Below are 21,737 nucleotides of genomic sequence, written 5' to 3' on the forward strand. Positions count from 1 at the left end.
TTTCTTTCTCTTTATTTCTAACCCTACCACCTGTGATGGTCTGACATGACACATGAGCTAATTTCTATCTTTCTGCATCTGTTGAGGCCTGTTTTATGACCGATTATATGGTCAATTTTGGAGAAAGTACCATGCGGTTGTGAGAAGAAGGTATATCCTTTTGTTTTAGGATAGAATGTGCTATAAATATCTGTTATGTCCATTTGGTTCATGACTTCTCTTAGTCTGTCTACATCTCTGTTTCATTTCTGTTTCCATGACCTCTCCATTGATGAGAGTGGGGTGTTGAAATCTCCTACTAGTATTGTGTGAGGTGCGATGTGTGCTTTGAGCTTTAGTAAGGTTTCTTTTATGAATGTAGGTGTCCTTGTATTTGGGGCATAGATATTTAGGATTGAGAGTTCATCTTGGTGGATTTTTCCTTTGATGAATATGAAGTGTCCTTCCTTATCTTTTTTGATGACTGTTGGTTGAAAGTCGACATTGTTAGATATTAGAATGGCTTCTCCAGCTTGTTTTCCAGCCTTTTACTCTGAGGTAGTGTCTGTCTTTGTCTCTGAGGTGTGTTTCCACTGGGGAGCAAAATGTTGTGTCCTCATTGCATGTCCATTTTGTTAATCTATATCTTTTTATTGGGTAATTGAGTATTGATGGTGAGAGATATTAAGGAATACTGATTGTTGCTTCCTGTTAAATTCAAATTTGATGGTGAGATTATGTTTGTGTGCTTGTCTTCTCATTGTTTTATTGCAAAATAATTAGGTTCTTGCTTTTTCTAGTATGTTTCTTACCTCCTTGTGTTTGGCTTTACCGTTTATTATCCTTTGTAGGGCTGTATTTGTAGAAAGATAATTTGTTTTTGTCTTGGAATATCTTCGTTTCTCCATCTATGTTAATTGAGAGTTTTGCTGGATTCAGGAACCTGGGTTGGCATTTGTGTTCTCTTAGGGTTTGTATGACATCTGTCCAGGATCTTCTGGCTTTCATACTCTCTGGTGAGGAGTCTGCTATGATTCTGATAGGTCTGCCTTTATATGTTACCTGTCCTTTTTCCTTACTGCTTTTAATATACTTTCTCTGTTTTGTGCATTTGGTGTTTTGACTATTATGTGATGGGAGGAGTTTCTTTTCTGGTCCAATCTATTGGGAGTTCTGTAGGCTTCTTGTATGTTTTTGGCCTTCTTTTTCTTTAGGTTAGGGAAGTTTTCTTCTATGATTTTGTTGAAGATATTTACTGGTCCTTCTATTTGAGAGTCTTCACTCTCTTCTATACCTATTACCTTTTGTTTCCATCTTCTCATTGTGTCTTGGATTTCCTGTATGTTTTGGGCCATTGCCTTTTTCCATTTTATATTATCTTTGACAGTTGTTTTAATCATTTCTACAGAATCTTCTGCTCCTGAGATTCTCTCATCTATCTCTTGTATTCTGTTGGTGTTGCTTGTATCTACGGCTCCTTGTCTCTACCTTTGGTTTTCTATATTCAAGGGTGTCTCCCTTTGTGCTTTCTTTATTGCATCTATTTCCATTTATAATTCCTTCACCTGCATGACTGTGTTTTTCTGTAACACTTTCAGGGATTTTTCTGTTTCCTCTCTATAGCCTCCTACTTGTTTATTTGTGTTTTCCTGCATTTCTCTAGGGAGTTCTTTATGTCTTTCTTGAAGTCCTCCATCATCATGATCAATTGTGGTTTTAAATCTAGATCTTACTTTTCTGGTGTGCTTGGATATTCAGTGTTTGCATTGCTGGTAGAATTGGGCTCTGATGATGCCACGTAGTCTTGGTTTCTGTTGCTTGGGTGCCTGTGCTTGCCTCTTTTCATCACGTTGTCTGTGGTGTTACCTTGTTCTGCTATTTCTGACAGTGGTTAGACCGTCGTATAACCCTGTGTGTCGGGAGTGCTGTAGACCTATTTTCCTGTTTTCTTTCAGCCAGTTATGTGAACAGAGTGTTCTTCTTTTAGGCATGTAGTCATTCCTGTCTACTGGTCTTCAGGTGTTTCTGTGGGCCTGTGTCCCCGAGGCCCTATAGAGTTTTCTCTTGGTCCAGGGATATGGACAACGTTGGGCAGTACTGGTGGTCTCTCCTGACTTGCAGTCTCAGGAGTGCCCACCTGTCTGCATGGGGAACTCTCTCTCCAATGGACTTCATGAAACAATGACTTCATGAAATTCATAGGCAAATGGAATGAACTAGAAATATCATCCTGAGTGAGGTAACCAAATCACAGAAAAACACAGAAGGAATGATCTCACCATTAAGTGGATAATAGCCCTAAATTTCGATTACCCAAAATGCAATCCACAGACTACATGAAACTCAAGAACAAAGATGATCAAAATGGGGATGCCTCACTTCTTACAAATGGAAACAAAAATATACATAGGAAGGGATAGGGAGTCAATGTTTAGAGCACAGACTGAAGGAATAGTCATTCTGCTCCTGTCCCACATGTGGCCCATATATATGCAGCATCCAAAACTAGATAAGATGGATGATGCTAAGAAATGCATGCTGACAGGAATTGTATATAGATCTTTCCAGAGAGACACAGCCAGAACAAGTCAAGTTCAGAGGTGAATGCTAGCAGCAAACTACTGACCTGAGAATAGGACTCCCATTAAAAAAATTAGAGAACGGATTGAAAGTGCTAAAGGGGCTTGCAACCCCATTAGAACAAAAATTTCAACTAACCAGAGCTCCCAGAGACTAAACCACTACCCAGGCTGACCCATGGCTACAACTGCATATGTAGCAAAAGATGACCTTGCTAGGCATAAATGGAAGGAGAAGCCATTGGTCCTGACAAGGGTGGACCCCTGGTGTAGGGAATTTTGGGGGTGGGGGGAGAAAAGGTAAGGGGTATGGACAGGGGAACACCCATATAGAAGTGGGGTTGTAGGAGGCTTGTGGTCAGGAAACAGGTAAAGGTAAACATTTGAAATGTAAATAAGAAATACCCAATTAAACATAAAAATCAAGATGCAACAAACTCTAACACAACAATCAGATTTGTATGATAAATTTTCAATTCAAAATACATCCAGACAATAAACTTACAAACAGTTGATAAGGATATAAGCTGCCTGCCTAGAAAATAAAAATTTGATTACAGAAATCCACCCCATCTACCTTGACAATTCAAGACCACCCAGATGCAGATCACTCTTCTCTGTCTCCATCTTGATTTTTCTCTCTTCTTTTTCTCTCCCACCTTATTTTTTTTACTGTACAATCATGGCATTGACCTAACTGGTACCAGCCCTCTGCTCCCTATAGACATCAACCTACAAATCAGACATGCATCTGTCTTGTTGCAATGTAAACCAAGACAATACCATTTCAAAACATATACCAACTAGGCATAAAATATGTTATATAATAATATTAGCAATAAAATTCTCTCTCATAAATGACAGGTATATTCTTTCATTCATTTAAAGAAAACACATAAAATTATTCTCAATCATCTTATTGAGGTGTGAACAAACATCAAAAAAATATTTATCAACTGTCATTGAGTGTCAAGAACTGATTATGAGGGAAGAGATCAGCATTACAACCCATTAAATGACTGCATAGTAATTGATATTGAACAGGATGCACGTTGAATCTGTATGATTCCAGGAATTATTGGATTTAGCATAATGACATATTCTCCAGATCACAAGAATCATGGGAAGCTGAAAGAGATTTTGTGAATGTGCTCAACTCCTGGCTCAATGTTGCATGTGAAACTTCCCTTCCCTACACCAGGGAATGAAAAACATAATGTGCCACAATTCAACTCAAAGTCCAAATGATATGGAACATTTATACCTTCTCAACTCTTGTCTTACTATAAAAGTTCTGAGGAAATCTATTGGGTTCATAAATATTGTTGTTGACACATGTTCTGTTGAAGGTTGTTCAAGAGAAGATTGGCCTTTGGAATATTTGTGGCATAGATGTTAATGAAATCATGGCCGCTGTGGATGGAGAACATTATCTTCAAAACATGTTTTTGGAAATGTTTTGATCAAAAGTTTTCAGACCTCAGATGTAGAGCTTGAGGCCAGAATTTTCCCATTGTATCCAGGGAGCAGAACATAGGATGAATGGAAAGAAACTGTTGAATATAATTAAGTGGATCGCCTGTCAGCAGAAGCCTTAAAATATACAAACTGGTGTAAATGTGTGTGTTATGTTTGCCTGCATAAGAATCAGGTTTCACAACTGCTCCATCCAAGATCCTAGCAGACATGAAGAAGCTGTGTGCTTTCACTATTGCCTTTTTTTCCCTGAAGTTTTGTCTCATCTTGTGCAGTTTGACTGAACCCAATTGCTTTTGGAGGATAAAGAAGAGCGAAGATAATGATGGAGATTTGCGAAGTGACTGTGGTTTTGTTCTTTTTACAGACGAGGACCCTATTGAAGAAGATTTTTATAATCGCATTATTAATTTTAGGTAGGTTATTAACTTTATTTCATGCTTCAGTATTATGAATTAGAAATATGTAACAGTGTACACAACTGTATGATTCTGTCCTGTTTTTCCCCTTGTAACTTTAGGAACCACAGAATATTAATTATAACTTCAACCACTATTTTAGTACTTTCAAATGTGTCATGGTTTACCTTAGCTTTACTACATTGGCTCTAGTTCACAAAGCTGGAAAACGAGAGAGACTGGATTCTATCTCTTGAATCTTTGTTGATATCATATATTGAAATATGTTTTTACCTGTACCTTGAATTCATAATTCCCACTTTTGGCAAAATCTCAATATGAAGAGACTGCATCACTGCCTCTCTTCAATTTTCTGCCAACCATTCCTGTATAAGCATGCCTCTAAATGCCCCAATAAAATGGTTATCTAATTTTGGCTTCTAAAATTTGGGCATAAACTCAGACATTGAAATCTGTGTGGTGTGGTGGTGGAAGGATGTCTACTATATATGATTACATGTATATTATTACATATATACACTCATGAGTATGTATATGCTTTGCATTATAAAATAGTCTTTAAATGAGCCACTCCTGTCATTCTGGAGCTGTCACTGAATATGGAAAAAGCCTGCCAGATTTCTTATTCTGTTAGCAGAATATCTTTTCATCCAGTGATGCAAATACTCGATCACATATTAGACTGATTATCTGTATCATACAGACATTCAATATTTTTTTAATATTTAAAAATATTTTACATTAGAGAAAATCTAGGAGAATAAATGTACTTCTTGTGGATAAGAAGCTGTTCGAAATGTGGCTACACAGTTCTTAGAGTCCAAGTGTGAGATATTATCTTTTGTGCCTGCAGATCATGAGAGAAGAGATGTTGAAATCTTTCAAATTTTAGCTAACCAATGTGCTTGTGAATTCATTCTTTCACAAACTGAAGTTTCCTGCACTTTTCTGTCCCTGACTCTCATCCCATTTCTTGTTCAATTTTTGTGTCTTTGGGATTTAAACAAAATATTTTCTAATTATTAGCCACAGTATACTGTGTACACTTTGATATTGGTGGTTGCTTCACATTATTGTAGTTCTGGGTTAGGTCAGTAGAAATTTCATTTCTGATGCATTCTATATTATCCCAGATTTCATTGGAAGAAATAGTGGACATTCTCATTAGTGACACTTCTATAAGCCATAATAGGATTTAAATTTACAAATATATTAATTGTACCAATACACTTTTATGGTTTAGAAGAAAAACCTAGCTCCAAACATTTAATTTAAAACTGCTAATTTCAGCAAAAGAGCATGTTTGGTGTTTTACTCCTGATGAGAAGTAATTTCTAATAATAACAGATGAATATATGAACTGCCAACTGTGCTTGGGCAGAGGAACACATTTCAAATGGAAGAAGATCTTACTGTTCAGACAACTGTTAAAGGACCTCAAAGAATTAGGGGGCCTGAAGTGTTAAGAGAAATTTCAATCTACTTTTACAAAATTAAAATAGTAACAACACACTAAAAGGTATTGATGTGTAATGGAGCCTATAAGATATTATTCAGGTTACATAGTATATTCTATCATTTAATGTACTTGAAATGAATAAATAAATTTAAGTGGAATATATCTTTAAATATTTTAATGATTATTGACAGTTGAAACTATTCAATGCATGTCTATGAACAAGGAAATATTATTAATACTTTTTCTCACTATGCATAAAATTAGCATTTTCATAATGTTTAACTTCAAAGAGTTTTTCCTAATTTGAAATTTGAAAAATGTCTTACTGATACAGTAAATTCTCTCCTAAAAGAACTGATGCCCTTTTTGAAATAAACTGATTGTTAGATAATTTGCACAGATACATAATTCATTTTTCGTACATTTACTCTATGTTAGGAAGTTTTATATAAAGACTTCTGAATATATTTCTAAATGATTAACCTTTTAATACTTTATGCTCTTTTACTCTGCTTGGTACTCAAATAATATTTTGAGTTTTGAAACCATTTAGTATGCAACATTTGATATACGATCATGAGTAATAAACATATTAAATATGCATTAATGATACTTTTGGGTACAAAGGTATATAAATATAAAAGTTGAACAAAATTTTGATGTAATATATGATTTGAAAAGTATAAATATTATAAACATGTTTGAATATAAGTACATTTAAATAATAAAAATATAGTGCAAATGTGATATGTATTTCATGTGTGGTTTAAGTCATGCTTTTTATTTTGTATCGGTGGAATTACATCTCTAAGACTATTTTATAACAGTTTTACTCAATTGGACTCTAATGGTATTTGAGGATGGTATTTAGAGATAAAATAGTCCCCTTATTGACTTTCACAATTACAAAATTTATCATATGTTAGTGCCCTACATCTATGAATTCTTAAATCGTATTCAAATCTTAAGATCTCTAATTTATGAGACTTATTTCATGACATTTAGACAGAAATTTAGAATGTCTTGTGGTACATCTTAACTACAATTGAAATTTTATTTTTCAAACATCTCCCTTAAACGTCATTATGCTTGGTTTTAGAATACCAGGAAGAAAATATGAGTTTTTTCTGGTACTGTTTTTTGCTACTGATGAGATCAACAAGAATCCTAATCTTTTATCCAACATGTCTTTGTCATTTTCCATCATTGTTGGCCTGTGTGAAGATACATTGGGAGTTCTGGAAAAAGCATATTCACATAAAAACAACAATTTCGAACTAATTAATTATTACTGTAGAATGAAGCAATGTTGTGATGTAGAACTTACAGGACCATCATGGACAACTTCCTTAAAACTGTCAATTTATTCAAGGAAACCAAAGGTAATAGTGTATGACACTTGACGAATTACCAACATTTAAATTCCATTTAAATTCCATTTAAATGTGTCTAGAAGAAAACTTGAATCCCATGCATTTGTGGGTATACTGCTACACACACTCATAGACACACACACACACACACACACACACATACACACAAAATAAAATAATCAGATTGAATATCTATACTGGGAAAACAGGAAAAATTGTTTTCTATAACATTCAGATTTGTCAGGAATATTCTAGAATATAATGGAAAAATATATGACATGTATTGTATAATCTTATTACCCTTAATCTGAGTTCTGAACGGTGAGTTGCATTACTTGTATATATGTCCACACCTCCTAACAATCATATTCCTCATGTGGATGTTTAATCCTTTCCTTATACTCTTTAGATTTTCTTTGGATCATTTAACCCTAACCTGAGTGACCATGACCAGTTTCCCTATATCTATCAGATAGCAGCCAAGGACACATATTTGTTCCATGGCATGGTCTCCTTGATGTTTCATTTTGGATGGACTTGGATAGGACTGGTCATCTCAGATGATGACCAAGGTATTCAGTTTCTCTCAGACTTGAGAGAAGAAATACAAAGGCATGAAATCTGTTTAGCTTTTGTGAATATGATCCCAGAAACCATGCAGATATTCAAGACAAGACTTAAGATATATGACCAACAACTTATGACATCTTCAGCAAAGGTTGTTGTCATTTATGGTGAAATGAACTCCACTCTAGAACTCAGCTTTAGAAGATGGGCATATTTAGGTGCACAGAGAATCTGGATCACAACCTCACAATGGGATGTCACCACACATAAAAAAGATTTCAGCCTTGATTTCTTCCACGGGACTGTCACTTTTGCCCACCACCACAATGACATTGCTGTATTTAGGAATTTTATGCAAACAATAAACACATCCAAGTATCCAATAGACATTTCACAGTCTATGCTGCACTGGAATCATTTTAACTGTTCAATCTCAAAGAACAATAACAAAATGGATTGTTTAACATTCAACAACTCATTGGAATGGTTAGCACAGCACACGTTTGACATGGCCCTGAGTGATGAAGGTTACAATTTGTATAATGCTGTGTATGCTGTTGCCCACACCTACCATGAACTCATTTTTCAACAAGTAGAGTCTCAGAAAATGGAAGAACCCAAAGGAATATGCGCTGACTGTCAGCAGGTAACGTTTCTTATGTTTCATTATGCTTAGATATAGCAATGTGACCTTTCAGGCCGCTGGGAACTTCACATCCATTTGTTAGAGGATGTCTCTCAGTGTAAAGTTTTCTATCCTGCAAAACTCCAGAATGAATTTTTTACATTGACATATATCATGCACAGTGATAACTTTTAATAGGAGACAAGACATTTTTATAAATATCAGCGAATTGTGTGACAATGTGTTTCAACATTTAACCAAATGACTTCAAAATTTTAAAGGAGCCTAGAGTTTTATCATAAAATCCTTAGGTGATAACTAGACAGGAATATTATTCTGAAGAAGAATTTCTCAAAAATAAGTGCATGTGCTCTGATAATAGCTATTCATTTAAATTAATAATTATTTATAAAAACGCAAATGATGAAAAGTGCATATTTTATTGTTTATGTTTATTTTATATATGTATGCAGTATATACATGACTGACCCAATACCATTCTTTACTTCCAAAACATCCAGACTTTTTAATTTCCCCTTATTTCTTACATATTTGGCTTCAGCTTTTAAATATTATTTTTGACAAACGTGTATACATACACACACATACCATGTGATTATTCTCTGGTAATCATTTATTATAGCTTTTTAACGAGCAAACAATAATATGAAGTATATTACCTTGTAATTATACAATATGACATGTAACTATAACCTGTAATAATACAGTATAGTATATTTTACTACATTGGATTATTTTAATGCACCTGTCTTTTCTGAAAGATATTAAAAGATTATGGGAGATTCTCAATTTAGCATTCTCTGTATTGATATGCATATGTAATCATCTTATGATTCATCTCATTTAGGTGGCTTCTTTGCTGAAAACTAGGGTGTTTACTAACCCTGTTGGAGAACTGGTGAACATGAATCATAAGGAAAATCAGTGTGCCAAGTATGACATTTTCATGATTTGGAATTTTCCACAAGGCCTTGGATTAAAAGTGAAAATAGGAAGCTATTTTCCTTGTTTGCCACAGAGTCAACAACTTCATATATCTGAAAACTGGGAGTGGGTCACAGGAGAAACAGTGGTAGGTATACTACAATTTTTAATTTTTCGAAGATGTCTAAATTTTTAAATAGGAAGCACTCAAATAGTTTCTGTGTTGTTAAGACCAATTAATACTCTTGCAAATGACCATTCTCGGTTATAAGCACCAAAATTTAATAACACTGAAATTCATGTAATCTGGTCATAGGGACCAAAAAACTCTGAATTCCATGTTTAATTGCATCCATGTGACTATTTACCCCACACTACAGAAATATATTTATTAAGTTTATACAAATATATACATGTACACACACACATAAACACATGCACATATGAATATATAACTTTGTAACTACATTTAACAATGAAATTTTCTGAATGTATGAACATAGTTGTAGCCTAATTAATTATAGCATAGATTCATTAAGGGAAGTATTTTTCAGATTCATATGTTTTTAATTTATAGATTTTTATTTTTAATTTTATTTATTTACATTTTAATATTATCCTCCTTCCCAGTTTCCCCTCCTCTGCAGAGTATTGCATTATCTGGCATCAGGTGAAGAGAGACCCTTGGTCCTGTGGAGGGTGAATGCCACAGAATATGAGAATGTTAGATCAGTGAGGCCAGAGTGGCCAGATTTTTGGGGGAGCTCTCCAATAGAAGCAGGGGGATGGGGTGGAATGGGGATTAAAGGTTTTCTTTTACACTTAGGAAAAGTCCATTAATTTCATGAGAGTCTTTTATGACATACTTTGTTCTTATTCATTGAACAATTCTTTCTTGATATATCCTACCTTCTCTCTCCATACAACTCAGTGTTCTTATTTTTTTATTTATCAGTTTTCTTGAGAGAAAAATTGATGCCACATAAATATTCCATTTGAATTAATCAATTTAGGAAGGAGAAAATTTAAATTGTTACACCTGAAATGTTACATGTGTAATATTACATTGCATAGTAATTATTTTATGGCATTCAGTGAATGTATAGCATTGTAATGCAAAATAATAAATTATTAGAGGAATAAAAATGTAATGTCCCATATATTAATCTATTGGTCATTTTACATATGATGCATTCATGAACTACAAACACACATACACATTAAATACATATTTATATGCATAGTTCATGTATATATTTTATATATATTTATATGTGTGTGTGTGTCTGTGTGTCTGTGTGTCTGTACGTGTATTGCCTCAGGTTCCCTCCTCAGTGTGTAGTGTGACATGTACTGCAGGATTCAGAAAAATTCATCAGAAACAAACAGCTGATTGCTGCTTTGATTGTGTCCAGTGCCAAGAAAATGAGATTGCCAATGATACAGGTACATGCTTGCATGCAGAAGAAAATTTGGTGAATTTGAATAACTTCTCTTTACAAACTAGAAATATGATATGGCCTACATGGAAACTACAGACACAAAATCTCCATGTTTCAGCATTTACTTAGTTAAATAATATCATTTTCTCTTGGACCCAGTAAATTAACTACAATATCTTCTACAAACAACTCATGCCTCTCACAATATAATGGTTAATGATTTTATATTATGCAGACAATGTTTGGGGGACATACATGTGTAAAAATTAAAAAAAAATAATTGTAGGCATGACTTAAGCAGATGTTTATTCTTCTTCGATTCTTTGTACAAAGAATCTTGAGTACATTTACAGTCCACAATCTTTCTGTCACCTGGCTTACACTCTGACAAAGACAAGATGCTCAGAACAACAAGTGTTCTCTAATGAAACATATTTTAAGAGTTTACATGGCATAAAAGATTAGGCATTTCCTATCAAAGAATTAGAAAAAGAGTGACAAATTCAAGAATTCAACAAGAGATGGGAGAGTGCTTTAACTAATCACAGCCTAAATAAGGAAAGCAGAATGAATGTCAATGTAAATAATCTACATGCCATACCCTTCTATAGTCATAACCAAGGAAATTGTAGTTGGGGGAATGGAAATTGTACCACAACAAGAGGGACATGCATAAGTTTGTGAGGCATAAGGCCTCAAGAATGAAAATATTCCTTTACTCAAACAGTATTTGAATGATGAATTTATTAACAAGCCTATGTGTAGATACAAAAAAATGCACAATTCCCAAAGCAAACAAAATACATAATGTTTTTCATCAACCGACATCAATAAATATGTCAGTATACTACCCTTGTCTCTGAATAGTGAATTGATGGTTTGAGAAATACAATAAACTGAGATTATTCATATTAGTAATCATCATATTTATATTTCATTTTCATTTAAGAGATAACTTTTCCATTTTCTATAATGATGATTTGTTCCAAAACAAAGCATAGGATAATAGATAGCAAATTTAAGTTAGTAGTCCATAGAGCAATAATGAACAAAATATATTCTCAACCTCAAACTATTTATTGATATATCCTCTGAATAAAATAAATATACAATTAGTAACTATACAATTATGGTATCTTATAAGGGATTATTGTTCTTTGCCAACAGATATGGAACAGTGTGTGAGGTGTCCTGATGATTCGTATGCCAACTTAGAACAAACCCAGTGCCTCCAAAGAGCTGTGACATTTCTTGCTTATGAAGATCCACTGGGGATGGCTCTAGGCTGCATGGCCCTGTCCTTCTCAGCCATCACAACTCTAGTACTAGTCACTTTTGTGAAGTACAGGGATACTCCCATTGTGAAAGCCAATAACCGCATTCTCAGCTATATCCTACTCATATCTCTAGTCTTCTGTTTTCTCTGTTCATTGCTCTTCATTGGACATCCCAACCAGGCCACCTGCATCCTGCAGCAGACCACATTTGCAATATTTTTCACTGTTGCTATTTCTACTGTGTTGGCCAAAACAATAACTGTGGTCACAGCTTTCAAGCTCACTACTCCAGGGAGAAGGATAAGAAGGATGATGATAAAGGGGGCAACTAACTTGCTCATTCCCATTTGTACCCTAATCCAACTTGTCCTCTGTGGAATCTGGTTGGTGACATCTCCTCCATTTATTGACAGAGATACACAATCTGAACATGGGAAGATAGTCATCATTTGCAACAAAGGCTCAGACATTGCCTTCCACTTTGTCTTGGGATATTTGGGCTCCTTGGCTCTGGGGAGCTTCACTGTGGCTTTCTTGGCTAGGAACCTTCCTGACAGATTCAATGAGGCCAAGTTCCTAACATTCAGCATGTTGGTCTTCTACAGTGTTTGGATCACCTTCCTCCCTGTCTACCACAGCACCAGGGGGAAGGTTATGGTTGTTGTTGAGGTTTTCTCTATCTTGGCTTCCTGTGCAGGGTTGCTAGGGTGCATATTTGTCCAAAAGTGTTATATTCTTTTATTTCGAACAGATTTAAATTTTCTTCAGAAATAAAAAGATAAATTGATTTATTGACCGTTTGATAGTTTTAAAATGTTAGATGTGATTCTGATAGGTCTGCCTTTAAATGTTACTTGACCTTTTTCCTTTACTGCTTTTAATATTCTTTCTTTATTTTGTGCATTTGGTGTTTTGACAATTATGTGACGGGAGGTGTTTCTTTTCTGGTCCAATCTATTTGGAGTTCTGTAGGCTTCTTGTATGTCTATGGGTATCTCTTTTTTTAGGTTAGGGAAGTTTTCTTCTATGATTTTGTTGAAGATATTTACTGGTCCTTTGAGCTGGGAGTCTTCACTCTCTTCTATACCTATTATCCTTAGGTTTGATCTTCTCATTGAGTCCTGGATTTCCTGTATGTTTTGGACCAGTAGCTTTTTCCGCTTTACATTATCTTTGACAGTTGAGTCAATGATTTCTATGGAATCTTCTGCTCCTGAGATTCTCTCTTCCATCTCTTGTATTCTGTTGATGAAGCTTGTATCTACAGCTCCTTGTCTCTTCTTTTGGTTTTATATATCCAGGGTTGTTTCCATGTGTTCTTTCTTGATTGCTTCTATTTCCATTTTTAATTCCTTCAACTGTTTGATTGTGTTTTCCTGGAATTCTTTCAGGGATTTTTGTGTCTCCTCTCTATGGGCTTCTACTTGTTTATTTATGTTTTCCTGGATTTCTTTCAGGGATTTTTGCGATTCTTTCAGGCATTTTTGCGATTCCTCTCTGTAGGCTTCTACTTGTTCTCTAAGGGAGTTCTTCACGTCTTTCTTGAAGTCCTCCAGCATCATGATCAAATATGATTTTGGAACTAGATCTTGCTTTTCTGGTGTGTTTGGATATTCCATGTTTGTTTTGATGGGAGAATTGGGCTCCGATGGTGCCATGTAGTCTTGGTTTCTGTTGCTTGGGTTCCTGCGCTTGCCTCTCGCCATCAGATTATCTCTAGTGTTACTTTGTTCTGCTATTTCTGACAGTGGCTAGACTGTCCTATAAGCCTGTGTGTCAGGAGTGCTGTAGACCTGTTTTCCTCTATTTCAGTCAGTTATGGGGACAGAGTGTTCTGCTTTCCGGCGTGTAGTTTTTCCTCTCTACAGGTCTTCAGCTGTTCCTGTGGGCCTGTGTCTTGAGTTCACCAGGCAGCTTTCTTGCAGCAGAAAAGTTGGTCTTACCTGTGTTTCCCGGGGCTCAAGTTCGCTCGTGGGGTGCTGCCCACGGGCCCTCATGGAGAAACCAAGATATTCCATGACAAAACCAAATTTACACAATATCTTTCTACAAATCCAGCACTACAAAGGATAATCAATGGTAAAGCCCAACATAAGGAGGCAAGCTATACCCTAGAAGAAGCAAGAAACTAATCGTCTTGGCAACAAAACAAAGAGAATGAAAGCACACAAACATAACCTCACATCCAAATATGAATATAACGGGAAGCAATAATTGCTATTCCTTAATATCTCTCAATATCAATGGCCTCAACTCCCCAATAAAAAGACATAGATTAACAAACTGGATACGCAACGAGGACCCTGCATTCTGCTGCCTACAGGAAACACACCTCAGAGACAAAGACAGACACTACCTCAGAGTGAAAGGCTGGAAAACAACTTTCCAAGCAAATGGCCAGAAGAAGCAAGCTGGAGTAGCCATTCTAATATCAAATAAAATCAATTTCCAACTAAAAGTCATCAAAAAAGATAAGGAAGGACACTTCATATTCATCAAAGGAAAAATCAACCAAGGTGAACTCTCAATAATAAATATCTATGCCCCAAATACAAGGGCAGCTACATACGTAAAAGAAACCTTACTAAAGCTCAAAACACACATTGCACCTCACACAATAATAGTGGGAGATTTCAACACCCCACTCTCATCAATGGACAGATCATGGAAACAGAAATTAAACAGTGATGTCGACAGACTAAGAGAAGTCATGAGCCAAATGGACTTAACGGATATTTATAGAACATTCTATCCTAAAGCAAAAGGATATACCTTCTTCTCAGCTCCTCATGGTACTTTCTCCAAAATTGACCATATAATTGGTCAAAAAACGGGCCTCAACAGGTACAGAAAGATAAAAATAATCCCATGCGTGCTATCAGACCACCACGGCCTAAAACTGGTCTTCAATAACAATAAGGGAAGAATGCCCACATATACGTGGAAATTGAACAATGCTCTACTCAATGATAACCTGGTCAAGGAAGAAATAAAGAAAGAAATTAAAAACTTTTTAGAATTTAATGAAAATGAAGATACAACATACCCAAACTTATGGGACACAATGAAAGCTGTGCTAAGAGGAAAAGTCATAGCGCTGAGTGCCTGCAGAAAGAAACAGGAAAGAGCATATGTCAGCAGCTTGACAGCACACCTCAAAGCTCTAGAACAAAAAGAAGCAAATACACCCAGGAGGAGTAGAAGGCAGGAAATAATCAAACTCAGAGCTGAAATCAACCAAGTAGAAACAAAAAGGACCATAGAAAGAATCAACAGAACCAAAAGTTGGTTCTTTGAGAAAATCAACAAGATAGATAAACCCTTAGCCAGACTAACGAGAGGACACAGAGAGTGCGTCCAAATTAACAAAATCAGAAATGAAAAGGGAGACATAACTACAGATTCAGAGGAAATTCAAAAAATCATCAGATCTTACTATAAAAACCTATATTCAACAAAACTTGAAAATCTTCAGGAAATGGACAATTTCCTAGACAGATACCAGGTATCGAAGTTAAATCAGGAACAGATAAACCAGTTAAACAACCCCATAACTCCTAAGGAAATAGAAGCAGTCATTAAAGGTCTCCCAACCAAAAAGAGCCCAGGTCCAGACGGGTTTAGTGCAGAATTCTATCAAACCTTCATAGAAGACCTCATACCAATATTATCCAAACTATTCCACAAAATTGAAACAGATGGAGCACTACCGAATTCCTTCTACGAAGCCACAATTACTCTTATACCTAAACCACACAAAGACACAATAAAGAAAGAGAACTTCAGACCAATTTCCCTTATGAATATCGACGCAAAAATACTCAATAAAATTCTGGCAAACCGAATTCAAGAGCACATCAAAACAATCATCCACCATGATCAAGTAGGCTTCATCCCAGGCATGCAGGGATGGTTTAATATACGGAAAACCATCAACGTGATCCATCATATAAACAAACTGAAAGAACAGAACCACATGATCATTTCATTAGATGCTGAGAAAGCATTTGACAAAATTCAACACCCCTTCATGATAAAAGTCCTGGAAAGAATAGGAATTCAAGGCCCATACCTAAACATAGTAAAAGCCATATACAGCAAACCAGTTGCTAACATTAAACTAAATGGAGAGAAACTTGAAGCAATCCCACTAAAATCAGGGACTAGACAAGGCTGCCCACTCTCTCCCTACTTATTCAATATAGTTCTTGAAGTTCTAGCCAGAGCAATCAGACAACAAAAGGAGATCAAGGGGATACAGATCGGAAAAGAAGAAGTCAAAATATCACTATTTGCAGATGACATGATAGTATATTTAAGTGATCCCAAAAGTTCCACCATAGAACTACTAAAGCTGATAAACAACTTCAGCAAAGTGGCTGGGTATAAAATTAACTCAAATAAATCAGTTGCCTTCCTCTATACAAAAGAGAAACAAGCCGAGAAAGAAATTAGGGAAACGACACCCTTCATAATAGACCCAAATAATATAAAGTACCTCGGTGTGACTTTAACCAAGCAAGTAAAAGATCTGTACAATAAGAACTTCAAGACACTGAGGAAAGAAATTGAAGAAGACCTCAGAAGATGGAAAGATCTCCCATGCTCATGGATTGGCAGGATTAATATAGTAAAAATGGCCATTTTACCAAAAGCAATCTACAGATTCAAAGCAATCCCCATCAAAATACCAATCCAATTCTTCAAAGAGTTAGACAGAACAATTTGCAAATTCATCTGGAATAACAAAAAACCCAGGATAGCTAAAGCTATCCTCAACAATAAAAGGACTTCAGGGGGAATCACTATCCCTGAACTCAAGCAGTATTACAGAGCAATAGTGATAAAAACTGCATGGTATTGGTACAGAGACAGACAGATAGACCAATGGAATAGAATTGAAGACCCAGAAATGAACCCACACACCTATGGTCACTTGATTTTTGACAAAGGAGCCAAAACCATCCAATGGAAAAAAGATAGCATTTTCAGCAAATGGTGCTGGTTCAACTGGAGGTCAACATGTAGAAGAATGCAGATCGATCCATGCTTATCACCCTGTACAAAGCTTAAGTCCAAGTGGATCAAGGACCTCCACATCAAACCAGACACACTCAAACTAATAGAAGAAAAACTAGGGAAGCATCTGGAACACATGGGCACTGGAAAAAATTTCCTGAACAAAACACCAATGGCTTATGCTCTAAGATCAAGAATCGACAAATGGGACCTCATAAAACTGCAAAGCTTCTGTAAGGCAAAGGACACAGTGGTTAGGACAAAACGGCAACCAACAGATTGGGAAAAGATCTTTACCAGTCCTACAACAGATAGAGGCCTTATATCCAAAATATACAAAGAACTCAAGAAGTTAGACTGCAGGGAAACAAATAACCCTATTAAAAAATGGGGTTCAGAGCTAAACAAAGAATTCACAGCTGAGGAATGCCGAATGGCTGAGAAACACCTAAAGAAATGTTCAACATCTTTAGTCATAAGGGAAATGCAAATCAAAACAACCCTGAGATTTCACCTCACACCAGTGAGAATGGCTAAGATCAAAGACTCAGGTGACAGCAGATGCTGGGGAGGATGTGGAGAAAGAGGAACACTCCTCCATTGTTGGTGGGATTGCAGACTGGTAAAACCATTCTGGAAATCAGTCTGGAGGTTCCTCAGAAAATTGGACATTGAACTGCCTGAGGATCCAGCTATACCTCTCTTGGGCATATACCCAAAAGATGCCTCAACATATAAAAGAGACACGTGCTCCACTATGTTCATCGCAGCCTTATTTATAATAGCCAGAAAATGGAAAGAACCCAGATGCCCTTCAACAGAGGAATGGATACAGAAAATGTGGTACATCTACACAATGGAATATTACTCAGCTATCAAAAACAACGAGTTTATGAAATTCGTAGGCAAATGGTTGGAACTGGAAAATATCATCCTGAGTGAGCTAACCCAATCACAGAAAGACATACATGGTATGCACTCATTGATAAGTGGCTTTTAGCCCAAATGCTTGAATTACCCTAGATCCCTAGAACAAACGAAACTCAAGACGGATGATCAAAATGTGAATGCTTCACTCCCTCTTTAAATGAGGAAAAAGAATACCCTTGGCAGGGAAGAGAGAGGCAAAGATTAAAACAGAGACTGAAGGAACACCCATTCAGAGCCTGCCCCACATGTGGCCCATACATATATAGCCACCCAATTAGACAAGATGGATGAAGCAAAGAAGTGCAGACCGACAGGAGCCGGATGTAGATCGCTCCTGAGAGACATAGCCAGAATACAGCAAATACAGAGGCGAATGCCAGCAGCAAACCACTGAACTGAGAATAAGTCCCCCGTTGAAGGAATCAGAGAAAGAACTGGAAGAGCTTGAAGGGGCTCGAGACCCCAAAAGTACAACAATGTCAAGCAACCAGAGCTTCCAGGGACTAAGCCACTACCTAAATACTATACATGGACTGACCCTGGACTCTGACCCCATAGGTAGCAATGAATATCCTAGTAAGAGCACCAGTGGAAGGGGAAGCCCTGGGTCCTGCTAAGTCTGAACCCCCAGTGAACTAGACTATGGGGGGAGGGCGGCAATGGGGGGAGGGTTGGGAGGGGAACACCCATAAGGACGGGGAGGGGGGAGGGGGATGTTTGCCCGGAAACCGGGAAAGGGAATAACACTTGAAATGTATATAAGAAATACTCAAGTTAATAAAAAAAAAAAGAAAAAAAATGTTAGATGGTGCTCAACAGATCTATTTTGCTTTGTCATAACAAAATTTTTCATAAATCATCAAATAAAATTAAGTAATATCTAGAGATAGTATTTGTACCACAGGACAACACCGCATAAAGCAATACCAATTAGTAAGTTTTGGTAGCAAATGAGCTCTCACAAACCTAAACATATTGAGAACAGGAGATCTCCATTAAGGAGAAGCTACAATTGCTTTGATTTTTAGAGATGTGTTTTTAAGAAATCTTTTTTTTACAATATAATCGGTCTAAAACAGGCCTCAACCGATAAAGAAAGATAGAAATAATCCCATGCGTCCTTTAAGACCACCACAGGCTAAAGGTGGTCCTCAATAACAATAAGGAAAGAATCGCCACATATACATGGAAGTTGAACAATCCTCTACTCAATGATAACCTGGACAAGGAAGAAATAAAAAAAGAAATTAAAGACTTCTTAGAATTTAATGAAAATGAAGGCACAACATACCCAAACTTATGGGACACAATGAAAGCTGCCCTAGGAGGAAAACTCATAGCTCTCAGTGCTTGCAGATAGAAACAGGAGAGAGCATATGTCACCAGCTTGACAGCACACCTGAAACTCTAGAACAAAAAGAAGCAAATACACCCAAAAGGAGTAGAAGGCAGGAAATGATCAAACTCAGAGCTGAAATCAAACAAGTAGAAACAAAAAGGACTATCAAAAGAATCAACAGAAGCAAAAGCCGGTTCTTTGAGAAAATCAACAAGATAGATAAACCCTTAGCCAAATCAACCAGAGGACACAGAGAGTGTGTCCAAATTAACAAAATCGGAAAAGAAAAGGCAGACATAACAACAGAGTGAGTGGAAATTCAAAAAATCATCAGATCCTATCAGAAAAGCCTATATTCAACAACACTTGAAAATCTGGAGGAAATGGACAATTTCCTAGAGAGATACCAGGTACTGAAGTTAAATCAGGAACAGATACACCATTTAAACAACCCTATAATCCCTAAAGAAATAGAAGTGGTCATTAAAAGTCTCCCAACCAAAAAGAGCCCATGTCCAGATGAATTCATTGCAGAATTCTTTCAGACCTTCATAGAAGACCTCATACCAATATTTTCCAAAATATTCCACAAAATTGAAACAGATGGATCACTACCGAATTCCTTCTATGAAGCCACAATTACTCTTATACCTAAACCACACAAAGACCCAACAAAGAAAGAGAATTCAGACCAATTTCCCTTATGAATATCGATGTAAAAATACTCAATAAAATTCTTGGAAACCGAATCCAAGAGCACATCAAAACAATCATCCACCATGATCAAGTAGGCTTCATCTTAGGTATGCTGGAATGGTTAAATATGCAGAAAATCATCAACCCAATTCACCATATAAACAAACTGAAAGATAAAAACCACTTGATCATTTCATTAGATGGTGAGAAAGAGTTTGCCAAAATTCAATACCCCTTCATGATAAAAGTCTGGAAAGAACAGGATTTCAAGGCCAATACCTAAACATAGCAAAAGCCATATACAGTAAAACAGTAGCTAACATTAAACTAAATGGAGAGAAACTTGAAGCAATCCCACTAAAATCAGGGACTAGACAATGCTGCCCATTCTCCCTGCTTATTCAATATAGTTTTTGAAGTCCTAGCCAGAGCAATCAGACAGCGAATGGAGATTAAAGGACACAGATTGGAAAGGAAGAAGTCAAAATATTACTATTTGCAGATGATAAGATAGTATATTTAAGTAATTCCAAAAGTTCCACCAGAGAACTACTAAACCTGACAAATCCCTTCAGCAAAGTGTCTGTGTATGAAATTAACTCAAATAAATCAGTAGCCTTCATCTACACAAAAAAGAAAGAAGCTGAGAAAGAAATTAGGGAAAGACACCTTTCGTTATAGTCCCAAATAGTATAAAGTACCTCGGTGTAACTTTAACCAAGCAAGTGAAACATCTGTATGATAAGAATTTCTGGCCTCTGAAGAAAGAAATTGAAGATCTCAGAAGACAGAAAGATCTCCCATGCTCGTGGATTAGCAGGATTAATATAGTAAAAATTGCCATTTTACCCAAAGATATCTACAGATTCAATGCAATCCCCAATGAAATTCCAATCCAATTCTTCAGAGAGTTAGACAGAACAATCTGCAAATTCTTCTGGAATAACAAAAAACCCAGGACAGCTAAAACTATCCTCAATAATAAAAGGACTTCAGGGGGAATCACTATCCCTGAACTCAAGCAGTATTACACAGCAATAGTGATAAAAACTGAACGGTGTTGGTATAAAGACAGGCAGATAGAACAGTGGAATATAATTGCAGACCTAGAAATGAACCCACACACCTATGGTCACTTGAGGAGCCAAAACCATCCAATGGAAAAAAGATAGAATTTCAGCAAATGGTGCTGATTCAACTGGAGGTCAACATGTAGAAGAATGCAGATCAATCCATGCTTATCACCCTGAACAAAGCTTAAGTCCAAGTAGATCAAGGACCTCTACATCAAACCAGATACACTCAAACTAATAGAAGACAAAGTGGGGAAGAATCTCAAACATGGACTGACCCTGGGCTCCAACTGCATAAGTAGCAATGAATAGCTTAGTAAGTGCACCAGTGGAAGGCAAGCCCTTGGTCCTGCCAAGGCTGGACTCCCAGTGAACAGGAGTCTTGTTTCAGAGTTCAGTAATTGTGGGAGTACTGAGCAGGGAACACCAATATAGAAGGGTAGGGGGAGAGGTTAGGTGGATGTTGGCACTGAAATTGGGAAAGAGAATAACATTTGAAATGTAAATAAGAAATACCCAATTTAATAAAGATGGAAAAA

At 36.4% G+C, this 21,737-nt stretch overlaps 1 protein-coding gene across 1 annotated transcript; it reads left to right on the top strand.

Moving 5' to 3' along the window:
• The first annotated feature begins 4,244 nt into the window (after window positions 1-4,244).
• Vom2r6 (vomeronasal 2 receptor, 6) lies at window positions 4,245-12,915 on the top strand. The gene is made up of 6 exons (NM_001099459.3): window positions 4,245-4,450; window positions 7,012-7,294; window positions 7,695-8,498; window positions 9,346-9,570; window positions 10,745-10,868; window positions 12,032-12,915. The coding sequence occupies exons 1-6, from the start codon at window positions 4,245-4,247 to the stop codon at window positions 12,913-12,915; spliced, it is 2,526 nt and encodes an 841-aa protein (NP_001092929.3).
• The last annotated feature ends 8,822 nt before the right edge of the window (window positions 12,916-21,737 follow it).

This window comes from Rattus norvegicus, chromosome 1 (assembly GCF_036323735.1).
Source record: "Rattus norvegicus strain BN/NHsdMcwi chromosome 1, GRCr8, whole genome shotgun sequence".
Lineage (NCBI taxonomy): Eukaryota > Metazoa > Chordata > Mammalia > Rodentia > Muridae > Rattus > Rattus norvegicus.